The sequence below is a fragment of the Aedes albopictus genome, chromosome 2 (assembly GCF_035046485.1).
Source record: "Aedes albopictus strain Foshan chromosome 2, AalbF5, whole genome shotgun sequence".
NCBI classification, from domain to species: Eukaryota; Metazoa; Arthropoda; class Insecta; order Diptera; family Culicidae; genus Aedes; species Aedes albopictus.
This window is the reverse complement of record NC_085137.1, coordinates 88,925,471-88,945,109: the sequence shown is the minus strand read 5'-3', so window position 1 is coordinate 88,945,109 and position 19,639 is coordinate 88,925,471. Positions and strand designations below refer to the sequence as shown.

Genomic DNA, 19,639 nt, shown 5'->3' with positions numbered 1-19,639 from the left:
CTGCAGGAATCCCTGATGCAATTTTCTGACTAATTTTTGGAGCAACCCTTGGAATTCCCAGAAGAATCTCTGTAGGATTTGTGCAATTTTTTTTAAGAAGAATTACAAAAGAATTTTGAAGAAATTCCAGTAGGAATCCATATAAATTTATAGATAAAAATGTCGAAAAAGGAATTTCCGATGGAATCTTAGCAGGATTTTCTGAAAGAATTCCAGAAGAAACTTTTGAACGAATCTCCAGTAGAATCCCAGTGGAAATTTCAGGAAGCACTCTTTAATGGATTTCCTGAGTATTAGCTGAAGACATTCCATGGAACTTTAAATGAATTTGCTTGAGAAATACCGGGAGATACTTCTCAGAAAATTCGAATTCCTGAAAATTTCTGGAGATTGTTCTGAAGAAATATTGTTGAAGGATTTTCTGAAAGTATTTCTGGAGCAATTTGTGGACGTATGTCTGAAGGAATTCCTGGGAAACACCTAGATAAGCATTTGTCAATATCCTTAGAGATAATTTAAGCGCTGTCCATAAACTACGTAGACTAATTTATGACCATCTCAGACCCCCTCCGTCCATTGACGGCTGTGCGAACATTTTTTTTCTTACGCCAAGACAATGATGGACAAGGTTGAGGAATGGAGAGGAGATCATTAGTATTTTGTTTTCAAGAAATCTTTTGATAATATATGCAGGAAATCATTTGGACAACTCTACGGAAGGTTTGTGGAATTCTTGCAGGAGTTCCTTCGGAAATTCTTCCAGAGTTTCGAAAATTCATTCGACTTTGCTACGGATATTCCTTGATGTGTTCGAATACCTCTCCCGGAGTTCCTTCAGGAGAATACTTTTTGGAGTTCCTCCGAAAAAATCTCTAAGGGCTCTTTTGGTAGTTCCTGCAAAACCTCCTTCGGGAAATTCTTCAACAGATCCGTCGGATGTTTCTCCAAGATTTTCATCTAAAAATCCTTCAGGAGGAATTCTTTAAAACTACGTTCGAGGATATAGATTGTGTCAAGGAGTTTCTTCAGAAATTTCTTTAAAAATTTTAAAGTTTCTCCTCTGCAAGAGCTCCTTCGGGAATTTGTTCATGAGCTCATTAGCGAATTTTAACAGTTCTTCCTGGAATCGCCTCTACAGTTTATTCAGGAAATTCTTTAGAACTTCCTTCAACATTTCCTTACTTCGAAAACTGTTCCATAATAATCCTATACCAACTATTTATCCATGAGTTAATTCGGAAAAAAATTGAAATTTCGTTCAGAAGTACCTTCTAAAGTTTCTCCGAGAATCCCTTCAAGATTTAGGAAATTCTTCTGGGAGTTCCTCCAGGAGTTCCTGTAAGCATTCCTTGAAGTTGGATAGGACATGTTTCCACTAATTTGTACGGATAACGTTCTTGCAGTTTTTTGTCGTGTTTCTTTGGAAATTCCTTTGAAAATTCCTTCGGAGTAACCATAAGGATTTAAATTCTTCAGAAGTTATTGCAAAAACTTTTTCCAGAAGTAATTTTGAAAATTTCTCTGGGATTTTTAGGCAGTTTCTTTGTATAAAACTCACCTAGAAACTTATTCGGGGATTCTAGAAATTCTTTCATAAGTGACCACATAAATTGCTCTGAGTTACATGCTAGTAATTCTGCATGTCAGAACTCCACTACACAAATACCAGGAGTTACTCGAGAATTCTAGGAGTACATTTTCTTCACAAAGTTTCTCCAACACTCGGAAACTTCTCCAGGAGTTTAATGGGAAACTCTCCCAGTCATTATTTTTGAAATTTCATGGAAACCCTTCAGAAAACTTTCATGCAATTTACCTAAAAGTTTCTACAAGATATCCTATTGAAGTTTATTGAGGGATTTTCCAGCAGCTCTTTCGTGGGTTCTTCTAAAGTTCTCAAAGGACTTTCTTCAAACATAGCTCCAGCAATTGTGTCGAAAACTCTTCCGAAAAAATATTTAAGAAATCTTTCAGATTCTTGGTGGGTCGAGGGATGAGTTTAATAAAAGATTGAAAGATAGCGTAGCTGTTGAAATCTAAGATCTTTTAGAACGATTTTCAGTAATTCCTGCTGAAGTTCTTCGGGATTTACTTCAGCAGTTCATTGGGATAGAGTTCCTTCAGAAAATCCTTTAGGAGTACCTTCAAAAATTTCTAAAGAAGCTATTTCGGAAAATACTTCAGGTACTGCTTGGCTACTTCTAAAAAAAGTTCCAATGAGAGTTGTTCTAGGAGTTCTACCAGGGATTTCTGGATAACTCCAGAATTATTTTCTGAATTCTCAACGCATTGTTTCTAGGGTTTCCAGGAATTTCAAAAAAAGTTACAACGGAAATTTTCTGAAGAGTTCCTTCATAAATTACTGCAGCAGTTCCTTTGAGAAATTCTTTCAGAGTTCATTATTGGAAGGAACTGCGGACGAATTCCTTGAGGAATGTTTGGATGAACTGCGAAAGAACTCCTTGAGTAATTTCCGTAGAATCTCCTGAAGAAATTTAAATAAATATAGGAACTTGGAGGAACTTCGAAAAAAAAAATGCTAGAGCTTTTCTCGAATCTACTCTTGGAAGAGTTTCCTGGAGAAGCATACAGATTACATTTATTTGTTCAACATCCCAATAAAAAAAGACCACCTAGTGGTGGAAGTGTGAATCAAACTGCCTGGCCAAAACCTTGGCTGGCCTAACAACTTTACCAAATACACCAAATATATAAGTAATCATGGTGCTAAGACATACACACATTTATTAGTTAAACATCACATTAAAAACAAGACATAATCAACAATAGTACGCCATACAATACCAGGTTCGTGGCTACCGCTCTCCATCCTCAACCTTACCCAATGCTCGCCATATTACTCCTCACCTGTTCCGTTCAGTAAACTCCGAGTGCTGGCGGGTCCTCTTTGAGCATGGTCCATGTTTCATGTCCGTAGAGGATCACCGGTTACACTAGTTTACAAAATAAAACGAAAGTCGTGAACTTCTGCAAACGACCAAAATTTTTGAAGTACAATTTAGTTCTGATTTCCAAACCGCGGTTCAAAAAATTTTAAGTAGAGCAGATTTTGAGTTTTAGCTCAATATCGAGTTTTACATTTTTTTTTAATATTAAATTTATTAAAATTCAAATATCTTGCTTTTTGTTCAACCAATTTCAAATCTTTTTTCATAAATGAAAAGCTGAATACAATACCATTCGATCATCTGAATGCAGGCTTTGCATTAGAGATTGATAAAATTCAAGATATTGGAGAGTTTTTGGGACGATCTCCTTAAATTTTAGCAAAATTTCCAAAAATATTTGAAGAAATGTATTTTTTTTTTCAATAAGAAAAAAACAATCTAAAAATTCTTTCTCAACGTTTATTTGACATATCATATGTTGGCGAGTTACAGTAAAAAACAGCTCAATCGGAGCATTGAATACGGAGAATGAGATGTGTGAAGTGAGCGACTTTGCTTAAAAATAGAACAAAAATCGATTTCAAATCATCAACCTTGTATGGAAAGTCGAAAAAAATTTCGCACTACTGTAATTTTTTTCCTTCGCGTTTTCGAACTCAGGGCATGATTCTACACCAACAATGATCATCAGCTTACCGAGTTCAAAAATGCTGTAAACTAGTATTATCAACATTTTGGGCATGGTGCATATAGAGCGGGGTAAATTTTTTTAGACCGCAACTTGAATCATAATATATCTATTAATAATGTATTTCGCTAATATTTTAGTCGAAAAATGCTCAATTGCCATTATCGCAACTATACGCAACTATACGTACTAACGCAACGAAGGGATCGTAAATTCAGCTAGGTTTTACTTTCGTTATCAACAAGCATCGACAATACCACACCGCTATTGCGACTCAGCGAATATCCCCATTACATGACACACATTTTGCGACAAAAAGCGGAGCTCATTATCTATTATCATCAGAGCCGCTTTTATGCAGACAAACGCGTCGTGATAAGGTTTTTATCGTCAAACCACTACTGCTGCATTGGAGCATGAAAGCATTACTTTTGCGCCAAACCTGTGTGCCATCAACGGAAAAGGTCTGGAAAAAATGTTGCGCAAAAGTCTGTGCGAATGACAGTTTGTTATTAGCAAATCGAGTGATGTGCTGATTAGCATCTCAGTGTCAAATGTGGAATTCAAATGAAACCAAATGTTTCATCTTATCGTGTAAATTTCTTATTCAAACGGACCAACAACACTCCAAAGTGACGCACAACCAGTTGGAAACGACCTTTTGTCCAAAGTCAGAACATGATGAAATAGTTGTCCAGTCCACCTCTAACTAAACCTAGATCCAAGTCTACGACGAATGATCACTACGGATGGATTAGCGTACTGAGTGACTGACTATCCAGCACTATGTTGAGAGTTAGCAGCAGGTTCTAATTAGTAGGTACGTGTCGCTGGATAAGGGGTAGGCGGGTTTGCAGTCGGTTATTTATTACGCAGAATTTCTATCACTCGCTAGACAAACGCTCACGCTAAGGCACTGTTATTTGGGTTATCAATCAAATCACAATCACAAGTATTAGGATTAATCACACTTGGCCTATTTACTAATCGTTGGTTTAATTGTGGGACGCACTAATCACCATTCAAAGGGGGATAGTAGAAGTTGGGAGGAGATTTGTATACTAAAAATACGTAGATAAGAAATTTTACGACTATCTCAAAGAAACATACCTTCGATTTGTTTACTGTTGTTCGTTGAGAAGAATTAACTATTGGTACACAACCCAGTTGGGGTGTAAACTGTCACTGCACTTTTCGGTCGGTGTCTGGTATCGAAAAAATTACACAACCTTTGCTCTTCGATTTGGCCCAAACAGCAACTCGGCAAAACACTCTTCAGCACACAAATAACTATAGCGTATCCACACGTTGACTGCTACACAGCGGATCTGGCAAACACACAAGCTCACACTCACCGCGTTCTTCAATTTCTGAGAGAATTAAAGAAATCACCCCACTTTTCGGGTTAAATGCTTTATTTCTCGTAGCAACTTCGCCTCCACACTGGGCTGATTCGCCTTGGATACACTCGTTTCCTCCACTAAGCCTTTTCCTCGATCAATAATTTCCCAGAAATTCTAGTCACACTTTTCACGTTTTACAAAACGGGGCCTTTATTTTCCTCGCCAGCAACAAACTTTCCAACCCACTTGGGGGAAATAAAAAACCACGAGACTTGAAAGCGAAACTCCCAAACTACACAACTGGGGCCACCTCCGTACACAAGTAGGTATCAGAGAGAACAACTGCTCACACACATGCACTGGATAATTCTGCCAATATCGCGCTGCCTAGACCTAATGCTTGGCGATCGCTCACGCTGCTGCCAATTCCTTGACTTTTCCCTCTATGCTGTGACCGTCAATCGTAAAAACGTGACTGCCGTCTCATCAACTGATGCAACTCCAGACTGGATCCACTGAAGAATACACACGCCAATCGGGACACAGTGACAGTAGTAGAACTTTCTTCAAACAACCAGAAACAACACGGACAAAACGCAGAATACGACTATTCCTGAACTCGGTTCCTAGCACTCTGACTGAGGTGCGACTTCGAACAGGCGACAGAAGTCCTCTTCCTGAGGTAATACAGCGTAGTAGTGCGCTGGCGACCACACTGGGCTAGTGTGAGTAGAGCAGCGACCATCGCATCGATATCGCGAAGAAAGAAAAATATGGAACGAGACAAAAACGTCGTCAGCTGGGGAGAAGAGAGCCCTGGCTAAATAATGCACACGCGGGAGTCAAGCCAAACCGCTGTTCAGAATCGAACCGAGAGCACGGCGAAAACATGCAGCGGAAAACCATGGGGTCACCCCCCTTGGTCGTGTGGGTGTGTTGGTGAGACGAGCGCCCCATCAGTTGCGTGACAGAACTGTCAGCTGTCAGCGGTGACAGCTTTCAAACTGTGGTGGGTGGTATTGAACGTCGTGGTGAATAACAGTTCACCACGGTGACCGAGAGATGGCGTGTGGTGTAGTGTATGGTGATTATGATTGCGTGAAGTCTCGTATGGAATGAAGGCAACAAACTTACATACGCTTTCAAATGAGTCGGTTAAGAAGTGTGTGCTTTTCTTGTTGTGGTGAATAAAACAAGTAAAAATTGTTAGCTTAAAATGATTCTCAACCGTATTTTCTTTATTACAGGCTTCATACGTTTACGTTACCACATTCAGCAAAAATATTGTATATTTAAGTGCATATTCTGACTGATTAGTATTTTTTTTCATTTTACAGCATAGCTATTAAGTCAAATTTTCAGATCTCCCAGCTACGACACCCCTGGAACACAACCTTTTCGCAGCTAATAATAATATCAGTCTACACACAATTGTAGACAGCAGCGGAATCGGTTAGCACAGTTTAAATTATAATATAAATTTAGCTGTCAAAGAATAAATATAAATCAACTGGCTTCTTTTCCACTGCGTTTTCGCTGTTAATTTATTATGTTATGTTATTTTATTTATAAGCCAAAAATATCCTATGCCGCATGTGCATGACACTAATTCAAGCAGGCTCTGAGAACAAGAGATTAGTCAAAATTCAGTTTACAAACAAATGATATTTGATTAACTTTTCCATTGTTTCCTTATTTTTTTTGTATCTTTTCCTTGACCTAACTAAAAGTGTAACTAACTGGCTCAAGTATAATTAATAGGGGTATTCACTAAACAGATTAAATTGCTGCGTAAGCCATGATTTTCTGCTTATTTGAAATGTTTCATGATTTTGCGAATGAAATAATAGAAAATTGCCTTGGTGATCGCGATGTTTAATCAGTTTAATCAGTTTACGCTGTTAAGAGAATCCCCCTAATAAATTACATTTACTAAGGCTCCAATCTACACAGCCTAAAAAAACAAAATGTTTCATGTATTTTTTTTTTTTGAAAATGAGTCAAACTTATCAGATTTATTAAAAAAATTGGCCAAAATTTGTCCAAAATCAGGGCATGTTCTGCATAATAAAGTCGGATGGTAACCCTACATGACACGCATGTTCATGAAAGCACCTGTTCGAAAGAATCCCTAAAAAATCTCTTGAAAGCAATAGAAAACATCGGAGAAATTCTTGGCAAAATTTCTGGAGAAATCACTGGACGGAACTGTAAAGGAATTGTGCAGGTAATTTTGTAACAAGTTCTCGGATAAATCTATAGGAAGCAATCAGTGAAGTACTAGATTGAAAGTAGTGAGCTGGATTTTTGTATGGTGAGATGATCAGTTCTCCGTTTCTGCAATGAAATGGTGCAAACAGCGTGGGTTATATGATTTCTTGCCTAATTTGATGCTGTTTGAGCAAAAGTTTGGGTAACTGAGTTGTTGTATTATTTATTTCTTGCAACTTCAACAACACAGTTACCCAAACTTTTGCTCAAACAGCATCAAATTAGGCAAGAAATCATATAACCCACGCTGTTTGCACCATTTCATTGCAGAAACGGAGAACTGATCATCTCACCATACAAAAATCCAGCTCACTACTTTCAATCTAGTACTTCACTGATTGCGTCCTATTGATTGATTTCTGAATGAATCCTTCATGCAATCTTCAAAGAAATCCCTAGAGAAATTTCTGCAATGAACCCCAGCCCCAGGACTAGTACCTAGAAGAATCATTAGATGAACTTATAATAAAATCTAAGCAGAATTCCCTGTTAGGATCTCAGATAAAATTCCTGCAGAAATCTACGAGGAATAGGGCAGATCGGTAAAGTACTAGATTTGTAGTAATGAGCTAAATTTTAGTATGATGAGAAGGTCAATTCTCTGTTTCTGCAATGAAATGGTGCAAAAAGCGTGGGTATTATGATTCCTTGGCTAATTTGATGCTGTTTGAGCAAAACTTTGGGCAACAGTGTTGTTGTTTTCTCCATTTCTTGCAACCAGTGCTGAAAGTTTCATTTCGTCATATCTAAATTCAATCACCTACAGCTCATTTTAGACGCTGAACCTGAGAATATGGTATATGAAAGACTTGTGCGGCTAGACTAGTTCTGCAAGAAAGTCACGGAAAAAACGCTAATTTTTGAATGATTAAGGTAAATGTCACGGATTACCTTCGAAAAATACCAATGATATTCACGGTGAATATCATTTGGCATTTTTCAAAGGTAGTCCGTGACATTCACCTTAAATATTCGAAAAATGGAGTTTTTTCCGTGACTTTCTTGCAGAACTGATCTAGCCGCGCAGGTTTTTCATATACCATATTCTCAGGTTCAGCTTCTAAAATGAGCTGTGGGTGGTTGAATTTAGATATGACGAAATGAAATTTTCAGCACTGCTTGCAACATAAACAAAACAGTTATCCAAAGCTTGCTCAAACAACATCAAATCAGGCAACGAATCATAATACCCACGCTTTTTGCACCATTTTATTGCAAAAACGGAGAATTGACTTTCTCACCATACAAAAATTCAGCTCATTACTACAAATGTAGTACTACACCGAACGTGCCCCATTACTGAAAAAAAAAGTTTTGGGGATAGACATGTGCACCGCCACATCACCGTTGCCAGTTAAGTTGACCCGGTGCGCCGCTGTTGGTACTTTTCCACGCCACCAAACAAAGTTTCCACGTCGATGAGAAAACGATAGAAACCTACAGCACTTTAAAAATCACCTTTTAAAACAATTATGAACGCTCCCTAGCGGGTTATCAACAAAAAACTTGGTGATATTCTCATTAGGTCCACAAACACATTCTCCTACATATTCTTGGCATATTTCTTGGAAAATTTTTAAGGTAAATTCGGTGTGACATTCTGAGACGAATATATTCCATGAATTTTCTTCCGGATTTCTCCCAGAAATTCCTCTGCAGGAACCTCCAAAATTTTTGTTCAGAATTGCTCTAGAATACTTCCATACAGTGTTTCAGAAATTTCTCTCGGGATTCTTTCAGAAAACCATCCACAGATTCCAGACATTCTCACAGCTTTTTATTAAAAAAAATTATGAGTTCAGATTTTCTTCAAAGATTTCTCCAGGGAATTAAAAAAACTTTCAGAATATTACTTCAAAAATACTTTTTAAGGATGCCTTGAGTTCCTCCATAATTTTCACAAATAATTCTATACAGAACCCCATAAAATGTCTTCATTCCTAGATATTTCATAAATTATGTCACACAAAAACTATCGATTTTCAATCCCCTGCACCTATAGCTCGCATTTGGCATGGAACCTCTGAAACTTTCTCCCTCCTCAAAGTGTAACGTAATTAATGGACGTTCCTTCTTCAGAAAGAAACTTGAGGAATTCCATTTATTAAGAAATCTTAGATTCTTTCAGGAATCCCTCCATCGATTCCTTCGCAATTTCTTTCGGGACTTCAAAAAAATCTTAATGCAATATCTCCAAGAGTTTCTCCCAAAGTTCTTTCACGATTTTGTTCAGTGATTCCAGCAGATATTCTTCCAGAGATTTCTACACGAAGAGATTCCTTCATGAGTTCTTCCAGGTATTCCTCCATGTATTTCCACAGAAATACCGTCGTGCGGGGTGTCATTGGGCCACTATTCCGCATGTTTAGAATACGACGGGAATGCATATTGTGTGCTAGACTACTAGAATACATAATTCTAAGACACTTTGTATCCACCGTCGGATTATGTGACTTATAGTGAATCCGTGGGATCGATGGACCAATGTTACTCTCGAGGCTAAATATCACCCCGAACGACGGTACCTTCAGAGTTTCTTCCAAGGATACCCTTAGGATTTTTCACTCGGGACCTTTACGACATTCGAAATTATTTTGAGAAAAAAAAAATCATAGAAATTTTTACAGGAATTCGTTTGGAAATTTCTCATGAGCTTTTTCTAGGAATCTTTACACTAGTTTAAGTATTTCTCCACACATTATTTCAGGAGTTTCTTAAAAAAATGCGTTCACAAGTTCCTCCCGGAATTCGTTTGGAAAATATTCCAAGAGTTTTTGTAAGCAATTTCTCTAGGAATTTTTCAAAATATTTATTGTTTCCCTATAAGAATTCCACATACGTTTTCCGAGGAATTGTTCCTGGATTTTTTCCTTTTGCAAATTCCTCCACGGATGCCGTCTAAAGCTTCCTCAAGACTTCGTTCAGATATGTTACCAAAGCCACCGTCAGAAGACGGCCACGCAGTCTTTAGGAATAAACACGAGATGTTATTCAATCAAACGTTCCGACACTTTGGCTGGTGTCTTCTTCAAAATTTTATGAATTTCGACGGTTACTTCAGGAATCCTATGGAAAATTTCGTCTAGTTTTACCGAATAAATTTCTAGAAGGTTGCTTTTGGAATTCATTTTGCGGTTGTTTCAGAAATATCTCCTGGAAACCCTTCAGATAATCCTCCACAGATTGTTACAGGAGTATTTCCTGTGGAGCTGACCTAGTACTAAGCTTAAAGCATGTGACTGTCATGCCGAGGACCTGGGATTGAATCCCACTCCCGACAAACTCACGAAATGTGAGTTCTTCCTTTGGAAAAGAGGTGAAGCGTGGGTTCCGAGAAGAATAAGCCTAAAGGCTAAAAATCTCGTTGATACAAATAAAAAAACAGAAGTACTTTATAAAGTTTCATAAAATAATTTTGAGTAATTCTTCAAGGACTACATGATTATCGAGACTTTCCTAAACAAAATTCTTTGAAACAATTTCTGAAGTAATCGATGAAGGAGTTTAGGAGAAGTCTATGGGGAATACCTGGAGAAACTCCTATGGCTGTGGCAGTCACTCTTGGAAAAATTTAAGGAAAACTTCATGGAGAAGTTTCTCCATTCTTGAGATATTTCTGAATTCCTGAAGAAATTAATTTATAAAAAGTATGCGAGAATCCGTGCAGAATTTTCAGACAAAGGTACTGGAGGAATTATTGGATAAATCTTTTAATATATTTCTGAAGGGATTTCTGGAAAATAATCTGAAACAAATCCTGGGATAACTCCTGGAGATACTTCTGGAGGAATTCTTCAAAGAATTTCTTGCAAAATGTCTGAATGTTTACAGTAGAAAAGTTCTGAAAATTTAGCACCAGAAATTAATATCAAATCTGGGAGAATTCTTGAAGCGATCATGACAAAAAAATTCTAAAAATGATTTTTTGAAGGAATCTTTTAACTGGAGAAAGCTATTCCAAAAAAAATTTCTTGAAATATTTCTGGGGAGAAGTCTAGAAAAAATCCCAAAGTGATTTCTGAAGAAGATCCTGAAAGAATTTCTGAGGGTCCCCGGAAAAATTTCTTTAAAAATCCCCGAAGAAAAGTTCAAATAAGTAAATTAATTTATGATGCAACCCCTGCAGAAATATCTAAGGACCTTCTGGGAAACCCTCTGGAGCAACTTCTCGAAGAGACTCTTGAGGATTTTCTGGAGAAATTTCTGAATGTTTGAAGAAGCACGTGAGAGAATCTCTAGAGGAATTCCTGAAAAAAATCCTAAGAGAGTTTTATGGAAGATCCTCTCTCTAGTAACTCCAACAGAAATTTCAGAAAACATCACTGCAAAAAAAATGGAATTTCGGAAGGAATCGGTAGAGGAATTCCGGGATGAATACTCGCAAGAACCTCTGAAAAATTTGCTACAAGTACCTTTTGAAGAATTACTGAAAAAAAATTGGAGAAAACTTTGATGAAACTTCTGAAGGATTCGCTAGAGCAACTCCTCTCCAATCTGTTAATGCATTTCAACAGAGATTAATTGTTTTAAGCGATAGCTGAAAAAATATATTAAAAAAATGTTGGAAGAATTTCTTTAAAAAATAACAGATTATTCTGATGTTTATATCTTGATTATGCTTTGGCTGACCAAGCCATGTGGAAATTACTCTGTTGTACGTGGATGTTAAATTAATCTATATTCACGAAAAAAAAAACCAGATTAATCCACCTACTGGTGATAGAGCCTTTCTCGTTAAATATGTACTCATGATCTTTCCGTTGACGCAATCAATCTTGCCTTAGAGTCAGTGATCAGCCCCAAATCTCTGTGCTTTGGTAAGGGACGAGAAGGAGGAAATGCTCATAACAGCGATCTGGGACTGTATCGCCTATGAATTTCTGAATCATGAGAATACTTTATTTCGAAAATCAAGAATTTTATCAAGGTCATCATCGAATTGGGGCACTTATTCCGACGTTATGTTCAACGTATGGGCAGAGTTGAAAGTATCAGTCCTTTCAGTTGACTACTTGTCTGCTTTCACTGGAAGCTAATTCATACTAAGATGACAATTACTAGTCAGGATTAAATTTTTTTCACAGATCTCTTTGACAAAGTTTTATCTGCATACTTTATGCTATATTTTATTATCATTGGTTATAAGATTCATGTAAAATTTTTAATGCAGTAGTTTGAATTGCCAATGCTATATCACATTCAAATATCAACCACATTACAGAGCTCGCTCTCCAGTCGCATCAAAATTTTGCGCAGTAATTTTAGACGCATATAAAGATTTATAAGAATGTTCGGGGCTGATGCGCTTAAATTTTTAATTTTCCATACAACGTTGACCCATCCTACTGTAAATTTACGTCTCAGGAATCTAAGATGGTGCGATTTGATGGGATCGCTTTATTTTTTTTTACGTTTGTGGTTCTCTTACACACATCCATCGCTTGAATTGATTTAGTTCACTTTCGTTATTCCGCTGAAGCAACACCACAACACCACCGGAAGTCTGTTATGTAGTCTGAGTCTATTTTTTATTGCTTACGAGACCCCGGAATTGATTCCGGAACATTATTCCGAACACTGCCAGAATATTCAAATGTGGTCTGAGTTTATTAAAACTGTTAATCAGGTTACCCGGAACTAAAAACACTACCGGTACCAACTTCTGTGGACTGCGCCTATTTTCTTATTATCCATGCATCAGGTTACTGACAAAAAAGTGATTTGATGTACCGCAACATGGGTTTGATTCACTTTTATATATGTCCACTTCCAGTGGGACACCCTTAACCGGTTCCGGAAAATTAACATGGTTCATTTTTACATTTGACCAATTCCGGCGGGACACCTGAAACCGGTTGTGGAACACAACCGATGGTCTCCAACGTAATCTGAGCTGATTTTCTTGAAATGAGGATTTTCTTGAAAACCGTTCATCGACTTGATGAAGCGCATGCATGGAGTTCGGTTCCCTTCTACATTTGACCACATTTGGGACACCCGGAACCGATTCCGGCACACTACTAGTTTTCCCAAGCATGATCTGAGATATTTTCTCTTGGTAACCGTTCATCAGGATACCTTAAAAGCCATTTGATGAGTCGCGAATATTATTTTGGTTCTTTTTTACATTCGGCCACTTTCAGCGAGACACCTCGAACCGATTTCGGAACACTATCAGTAGTTTCTAATGTGGGCTTAGCTTATTTTCTTGCTGATCGTCCAAGTTATCGAAAAGGCCACGATTTGATGTGTCGCATGTATGAATTAGGCCACTTCCGGCGGGACATCAGGAACCGGCTCTGGGATGCTACCGGTTCAGATATGATCTGAGATTATTTTTCTACTATCGGTTCAGATATAGTCGGCGACTATTTTCCTGCTTACTGTTCATCAGATAATCGCAAATTCCATGGTTTGATGGGTCGCATACATGGGTTTGTTGCAATTTCATATTTGACCTGTTCCTGGGGTACCGATCCGGAACACCTAAATGGTCATAACTCCAGAACGACTGGACCGATTCAAACCATTTTCAACAGGAAACAATGGGACAATATTCAGCGTCGATTGAAACAAAAAGCGTTGAAATCGGATGACATTTACTATCCAAAAGGTGACATTTTTGTAAACATACACACATACACATGCACACACATACATACATACACACACACAGACATCATCTCAACTCGTCGAGCTGAGTCGATTGGTATATACGACTTGGCCCTCCAAGGATTCTATACAGATTTCATTTTTTAGTGAACATATAGCCTTTCAGTACATCTTGGTGTACGAGAAAGGCAAAAAGAAAAAAGTTCACGCCAATTTCGCCGCCGCTGCCTTAAATTACCATTTACGCCATCGCCGGTAAAATCTGCATCGGCGCACACGTCTACTGGTGGAGTATCAGGAGTAATTTCTGGAAGAATCCCAGCAGAAATAGATTGAGAAATTTGAGCATGAAATACTGGAGAATTCCTGCAAGTATTTCTAGAAGAAATTGTTGAAGAGGAATTTCTGAAACAATACCAAGAGATACACTGGGAAAAAAATCTTCATTCCTTCCTTCTATGTGTCCGGGACATGGATTTTTGCCATGGGGGTAAACAAATGTTTTCCATTAGTGCGACTCTTACTTTTGATGAGGCACCATACAGCAGCGACTCATACAATTTAGAGCACATACAGGGGATACTCAAAATAACTGGGACAGGTAAAATTTTCACTTTTCTAAAAATATTCAACTCGCTGTAACTTTTCGAAAAGGGTATCAAATATTCTCAAATTTTTACTGTAAGTTCATCAACTAGTTGTGTATCAGTGGTCAAAGATCGGGCCATTCTACACAAAGTTATAAAGGTTTTAGAAAAAGGTATAATTATTCGATAGCCAACTTTGAGCTGTTATATCTCCAGATTCAATGAACCGAATGCAATGAAATTTTGATCATTTATGACTTATAAAATGAGCTATTGAAAACATTTGACTTAACTTAAAACTCTTCACACGAAAGAAAATTATTTCGATTAGTTTTTTTTTCTAATACATCAACAATTTATCCAAAACTTCATCATCATTTCAAAATTCTAGATAGTAATTATAGTTCATTTAAATTCCCTCTAATTGAATTGAATATATTTATGTTTCAAAGGAAAGCAATCAAATAGCCGGCATTAAATTGAAAAAGTAATGGGATGCATATGAAAAATACAGTGACCCCACAATTTATGAATCGGCAAAAATGACCACAGTTTATGGATCACTCCATTTGATCAACATGGTGATTCATAAATAGTGTACAAAAATTAAGGTGATTCATCGGTGTGGGGTCACTGTAGTTAAATTTACTGATAAAACATGGAATAAATGAAATCATCATAACTTTTTTTCTTATTAATAATTTCAAATTAAGTCAACTGTTTTTCAAAGTTTATTATATAAGCCCTAAATGATCAAAATTTCATTGCATTCGGTTCATTGAATCCGGAGATATAACAGCTCAAAGTTGGCTATCGAATAATTATACCTTTTTCTAGAATCTTTACAACTTCGTGTAGAATGGGCCGATCTTTTCAAAATTTGAACCACTGATACACAACTAGTTGATGAACTTACAGTAAAAATTTGAGAATATTTGATGCCCTTTTCGAAAAGTTACAGCGAGTTGAACATTTTTTGAAAAGTGAAAATTTTATCTGTCCCAGTTTTGAGTATCCCCTGTACTATTCATGTGCTATTTTGCCTGCGTTATCGGGTATTGGTTGCATATACTTTGGATGTGGTTTGGCACATGGATATTTGCCATTAAGTCTGAGGCAATTTTCCTGAGTGTAGGATATCAAGGAATGCCAACAGGAAATCTTTTTAGGGTCCCCATAGGAATCCAGATTACAATGTTCGAGTAGTTCCCCGGTTAAAAAAAAAACACTACACCGTCTTCAACCAGAGGTTGCACAGACTGAACGATCACAAAAATGAGACACGAACAAAACACGAAACACCCATGGAGAATTTTCCGTTTGACGAAAAGTTTTCACCGACTAAAGCGGGAGTCGAATCTGCACTCCAAGGCTTACGAAACGCCTAGACGGCTGACGCCTCTTACCGCACGGTTACGAAACCCACAAGGTAGAGGTGAAGTACTCACGATTAAAACGTGATGTTGGTTTCATTGATTTAAAAGATAAACATACTGAAAAAATATCTAAAAAAATATTCTGGAGCATCTGAACAATATCAAAATTTAATATTTCAAGATCAAACGAATAACTCGCTGCTACTGGTCAGATTTTACAAGAGCTAAGCAAGATATGATGGTGATGTTCCAAGAGTAAATTTTAGATAATAATAAGATAGTTATTTTTTTTTTAGGTTTTTGAGGTCAATCAAAATTATTTCTTACGGTTGTCAAGGTTGTTTGAAACCCTTTTAAAAAAATTGTAATTTACGATGGTTATTTCAACGCATGGATTGTAATTGTAATGAATTCGAATTTGATCTTTTATTTTGGGGCGTAACTATAGGTATATTTCAGAGATTCTTTGCAATACATAATACTTTTTGCAAAAAAAAGTTTTGGAAATCACATTTTACACATAGTGGGCCAAAAGTTCGAGCACAGATAACACATGTTTATGATGTTTATTATAACAAAATTAACTTAAAACGTTTGTAAAAACTTTAAAAAACATGTATCGTGTACGATGGGAATTTTCGGAGTGCTACGTCTGTTTGTCTGTGCATAGCCCTTTCGTGACGAACCAGCACAATTGTGTTGTTGAGCGATAACCGCTTTGCATTTTTTTATCTGTTTAGTCTTTGTTTTATGCGATGTAAACTGTTTCAATAATTCAGCTATTGCTAATACTCGTATGTGTGCAAACAAACTTTTGTTTATATTGTCTGAGTCGAGTTAAACAAAAAGTGAACAAAAAACGTAAAATATGAAAAAGTTTTTTCTGTCGCATATTTTTTATTTCTGATTTATCTAGGTAGTCAAACATTAAAATTGAAAGATAAAGATTAGTTCTTTCAAATCAGGAAACATAATTGTTATGTTAGGATATCTAAGAGTTCTGGAGATCCAAAGTTTAGCCATTTGTATGAAGATTTTAGTTTCTTGCGCTCCGTCCCGAAAGGTGTATAGTGTGCCCAGGAGCAACCTATTATAGTATTTTATTGATCATAGCGAAACATTTAGCCAAATATTTAACAACAAAGCTCAATAATCTATGGCTCATAAACCATTGTCTTCACAAAAGCTTGACAGTTTTTTTTAGCTCGGTTCAAAAAATATATAGAAAATATATTAGATTCCTGAATACAATACTTCCACTAAATCCACTACCGATGAGTGCATCCACATGAACTATAACTGGAATATTTGTGTATCTCGTAAAACCATGTAAGCTCATGAATCATTCATCACCAAATTACCATCGAACCTGAAAATGCACACACATACATACATTTAACAAGCATCTACCTACCTCATTAGTAGCACCTCGAACATTTCACTTATCAACGGCGGCCGCGTTTGGCTACGGTGGCACTCAGCCACCTTGTCGTATCGGCACGATCGTTACAGCGCACTCCACACCCAGTGTCGACCGTCGTAGACTGTCGAAAACAGAGTAATTTTAAAAACCAATAATTACACCGCAACCATCCAGCTGACCGGGTTTCTCCGTACCTAAGTAATAGATGTAACATGTACGTGAGTTTGGCCCCACCCGCGCAACCCGCGTGTCATCATTAGTCGCATTTGTAGTTTCTAATAAAGCGTGTACTTGTACACAGCTCTCATTTTCCTATGCAGTTGCAGAACTTTGTTTTTCTTTCGGAAGGTTTTCTACTTCTATACAGTGACGGACACATTTTTGGACTATTTATTGTGGTCATACCCAGACATGTCAATGAATAACACCATCACTGTTTGAAATTTTATTCTAGTATTAGTTTTGAATCGTGTAAAAAGGGTTGAGCAGCAGTTAGTTAAAACTTAAACTGCGAAATTAAATGTACATACTTCAGCGGGAATCAAACCCACAACATTCAATGCGCTGGACGTACTTTTATATCTTCCAAGCTACGGAGCCTCTTGAGAGTCTGTAGGAGAAATCAATCTCGTCAAGCCTTCAAGAATTCAATAAACCTTAGCCTTAAACATATGTCCGTCACTGTACCATCGTTCTTTCGATATTGTCAAACAGAATCTTTTCGAATGATTAGATAAAAAGGTACTTACGGTGCCATTTGAACGTGCGGAATGCATTCCGTATCCGAGGTCATGATGGTATTTCTGTTGTTGCTGCTGCTGATGAATCCTGTTGTTGGCGCACCGGAGCACAGCTCTCACGTTCGAATTAATTGACGTGATGATGCACGGCTTCAGCAATTCCAACGACGATGACGGACGGTAGATCACCTCAAAGACGAAGCCTTCTTCTCTTCTTCCAAGGTTTGCTTTGAATTCTTCCACTCACTCACTCTTCACGTGGTTGGAATTTGCGCTGTATTTTGGTGGATTCGTGGAACCGGTATAACAAGCGCCAAATTTAAATCAATTTAATTTTTATGCAAATTCACTTTCTTCACGTTTTTTTGTCCACGGATTTGGGCTTTTTCGATCACATGTGGCACACTGCTTTTGTTATTCTTATCACATATTCTTAGGAGCAAATGACGCAAATTTTTTTTCTTTGATTTTAAGATGTGGCTCCTAGATACAAGTGGGATACACTTTTCACTTTTGAAGATAACATTTCAAATGAAGATAAACCGAGTCGAAAATAACCGAAATAAGATAATCGGAGGACAATTATCTCGAATTGCGTTACTGCAAATACATTCTTCTTAACAAATGGAATTTCGACGTCTAGTCCTTATAATTTTCCTTTTTCGACCACTTATCATTCGAATAAGTCATCTTCAATATTTTTAACGAACATTTCTCACGATAAGTACGTAACTGCAAATACTAATTGAATTTCCCGTAATAATTCAAAAAGTATGTATGTAAAGAAAATTTGTTCCAATATGTACTGTAATACGCCTATATGAGACTTTTCGCGAAATGTTTCATTCACTATTCAAAAATCACTTAGATCACTTTATCGCAACTCCATACAATCAGAAGTACTGCAACAACTAGCCACCAATCCACAACCTGTTACCAACTCGTTCCCTTAATGAACCTTCGCGTGCAATTGCAGAACCCGAACAAAAAAAACGCACTTCACATGGTCAACGACTTCTTGGCTGCACTATTTTGCCATTGACCACTAGGAAACCACTGCAATTTTCTTGTAGTTCTTCTTGTATTATTGCTGTATACCTCAGAGCTGCAACCAATGACTTCGCCAACACCGACCACAAATTCAATTGTAGCAAAAACCTTAATTTTCTTCGAACCGGATTGGACCGCATAAACGACCAACCGTAGAAATGCACTTAACAACCAATCACACGAAACCCGGCGCGTCGCAAAATTCGAACCCGTCAGTGCCGCCGAAAAACTCGCGCCAGATGCACGCACGTGCTCGCAAACAATGCACCAAGTCGGCCGTCCGATACCGAACTGAATCGATCAGCCACCACACTAGCCTATCCTAACTCTGTCGCAGCGAGGTCCCAAGCGATTAGCAACCAACCAACCAACAACAACGACCCCTAGAGAAGAGACCGCGCGCAGTAAAAGTGCGAGAGGGAGAGAGGACAAAGAGAGACTCAAGTCGCTAGGAGTCTAGCTAGGAACTACACTAGACGATTATTCAAGAAAGGCCTACTGGTACCCAGTCGGTGCTGACTGGATGACCGATGGACGCCCTGTTTGGCGTCATCACAGGTGATTGGCATCGGGACATCCGCGAGCAGCAGATCAGCGGCGGCAGTCATGTGAGAAAACGTGTGCTGCACTTAAGTGCTTG

The 19,639-nt window shown here is 37.7% G+C and overlaps 1 protein-coding gene across 11 annotated transcripts in view; it reads right to left on the bottom strand.

The window, feature by feature from the left end:
• The window catches only part of LOC109427547 (protein NDRG3), a 224,282-nt gene extending 204,899 nt beyond the window's left edge, over nt 1–19,383 (bottom strand). For 2 of the 11 annotated variants that reach the window (XM_019703127.3, XM_029852604.2), the window contains exon 1: nt 4,708–5,639. Coding sequence is in view for 2 of the 11 variants with exons in the window: in XM_062850058.1 (XP_062706042.1) it covers nt 17,959–18,002 (44 nt within the window). In the remaining 9 variants the exon portion in view is untranslated. Of the gene's footprint in view, nt 1–4,707; nt 5,640–17,958; nt 18,433–19,047 lie in introns of those variants that run through there. The other 9 variants (XM_019703119.3, XM_019703156.3, XM_019703171.3 and 6 more) reach the window with 7 other exon arrangements.
• Nucleotides 19,384–19,639: the final 256 nt, after the last annotated feature.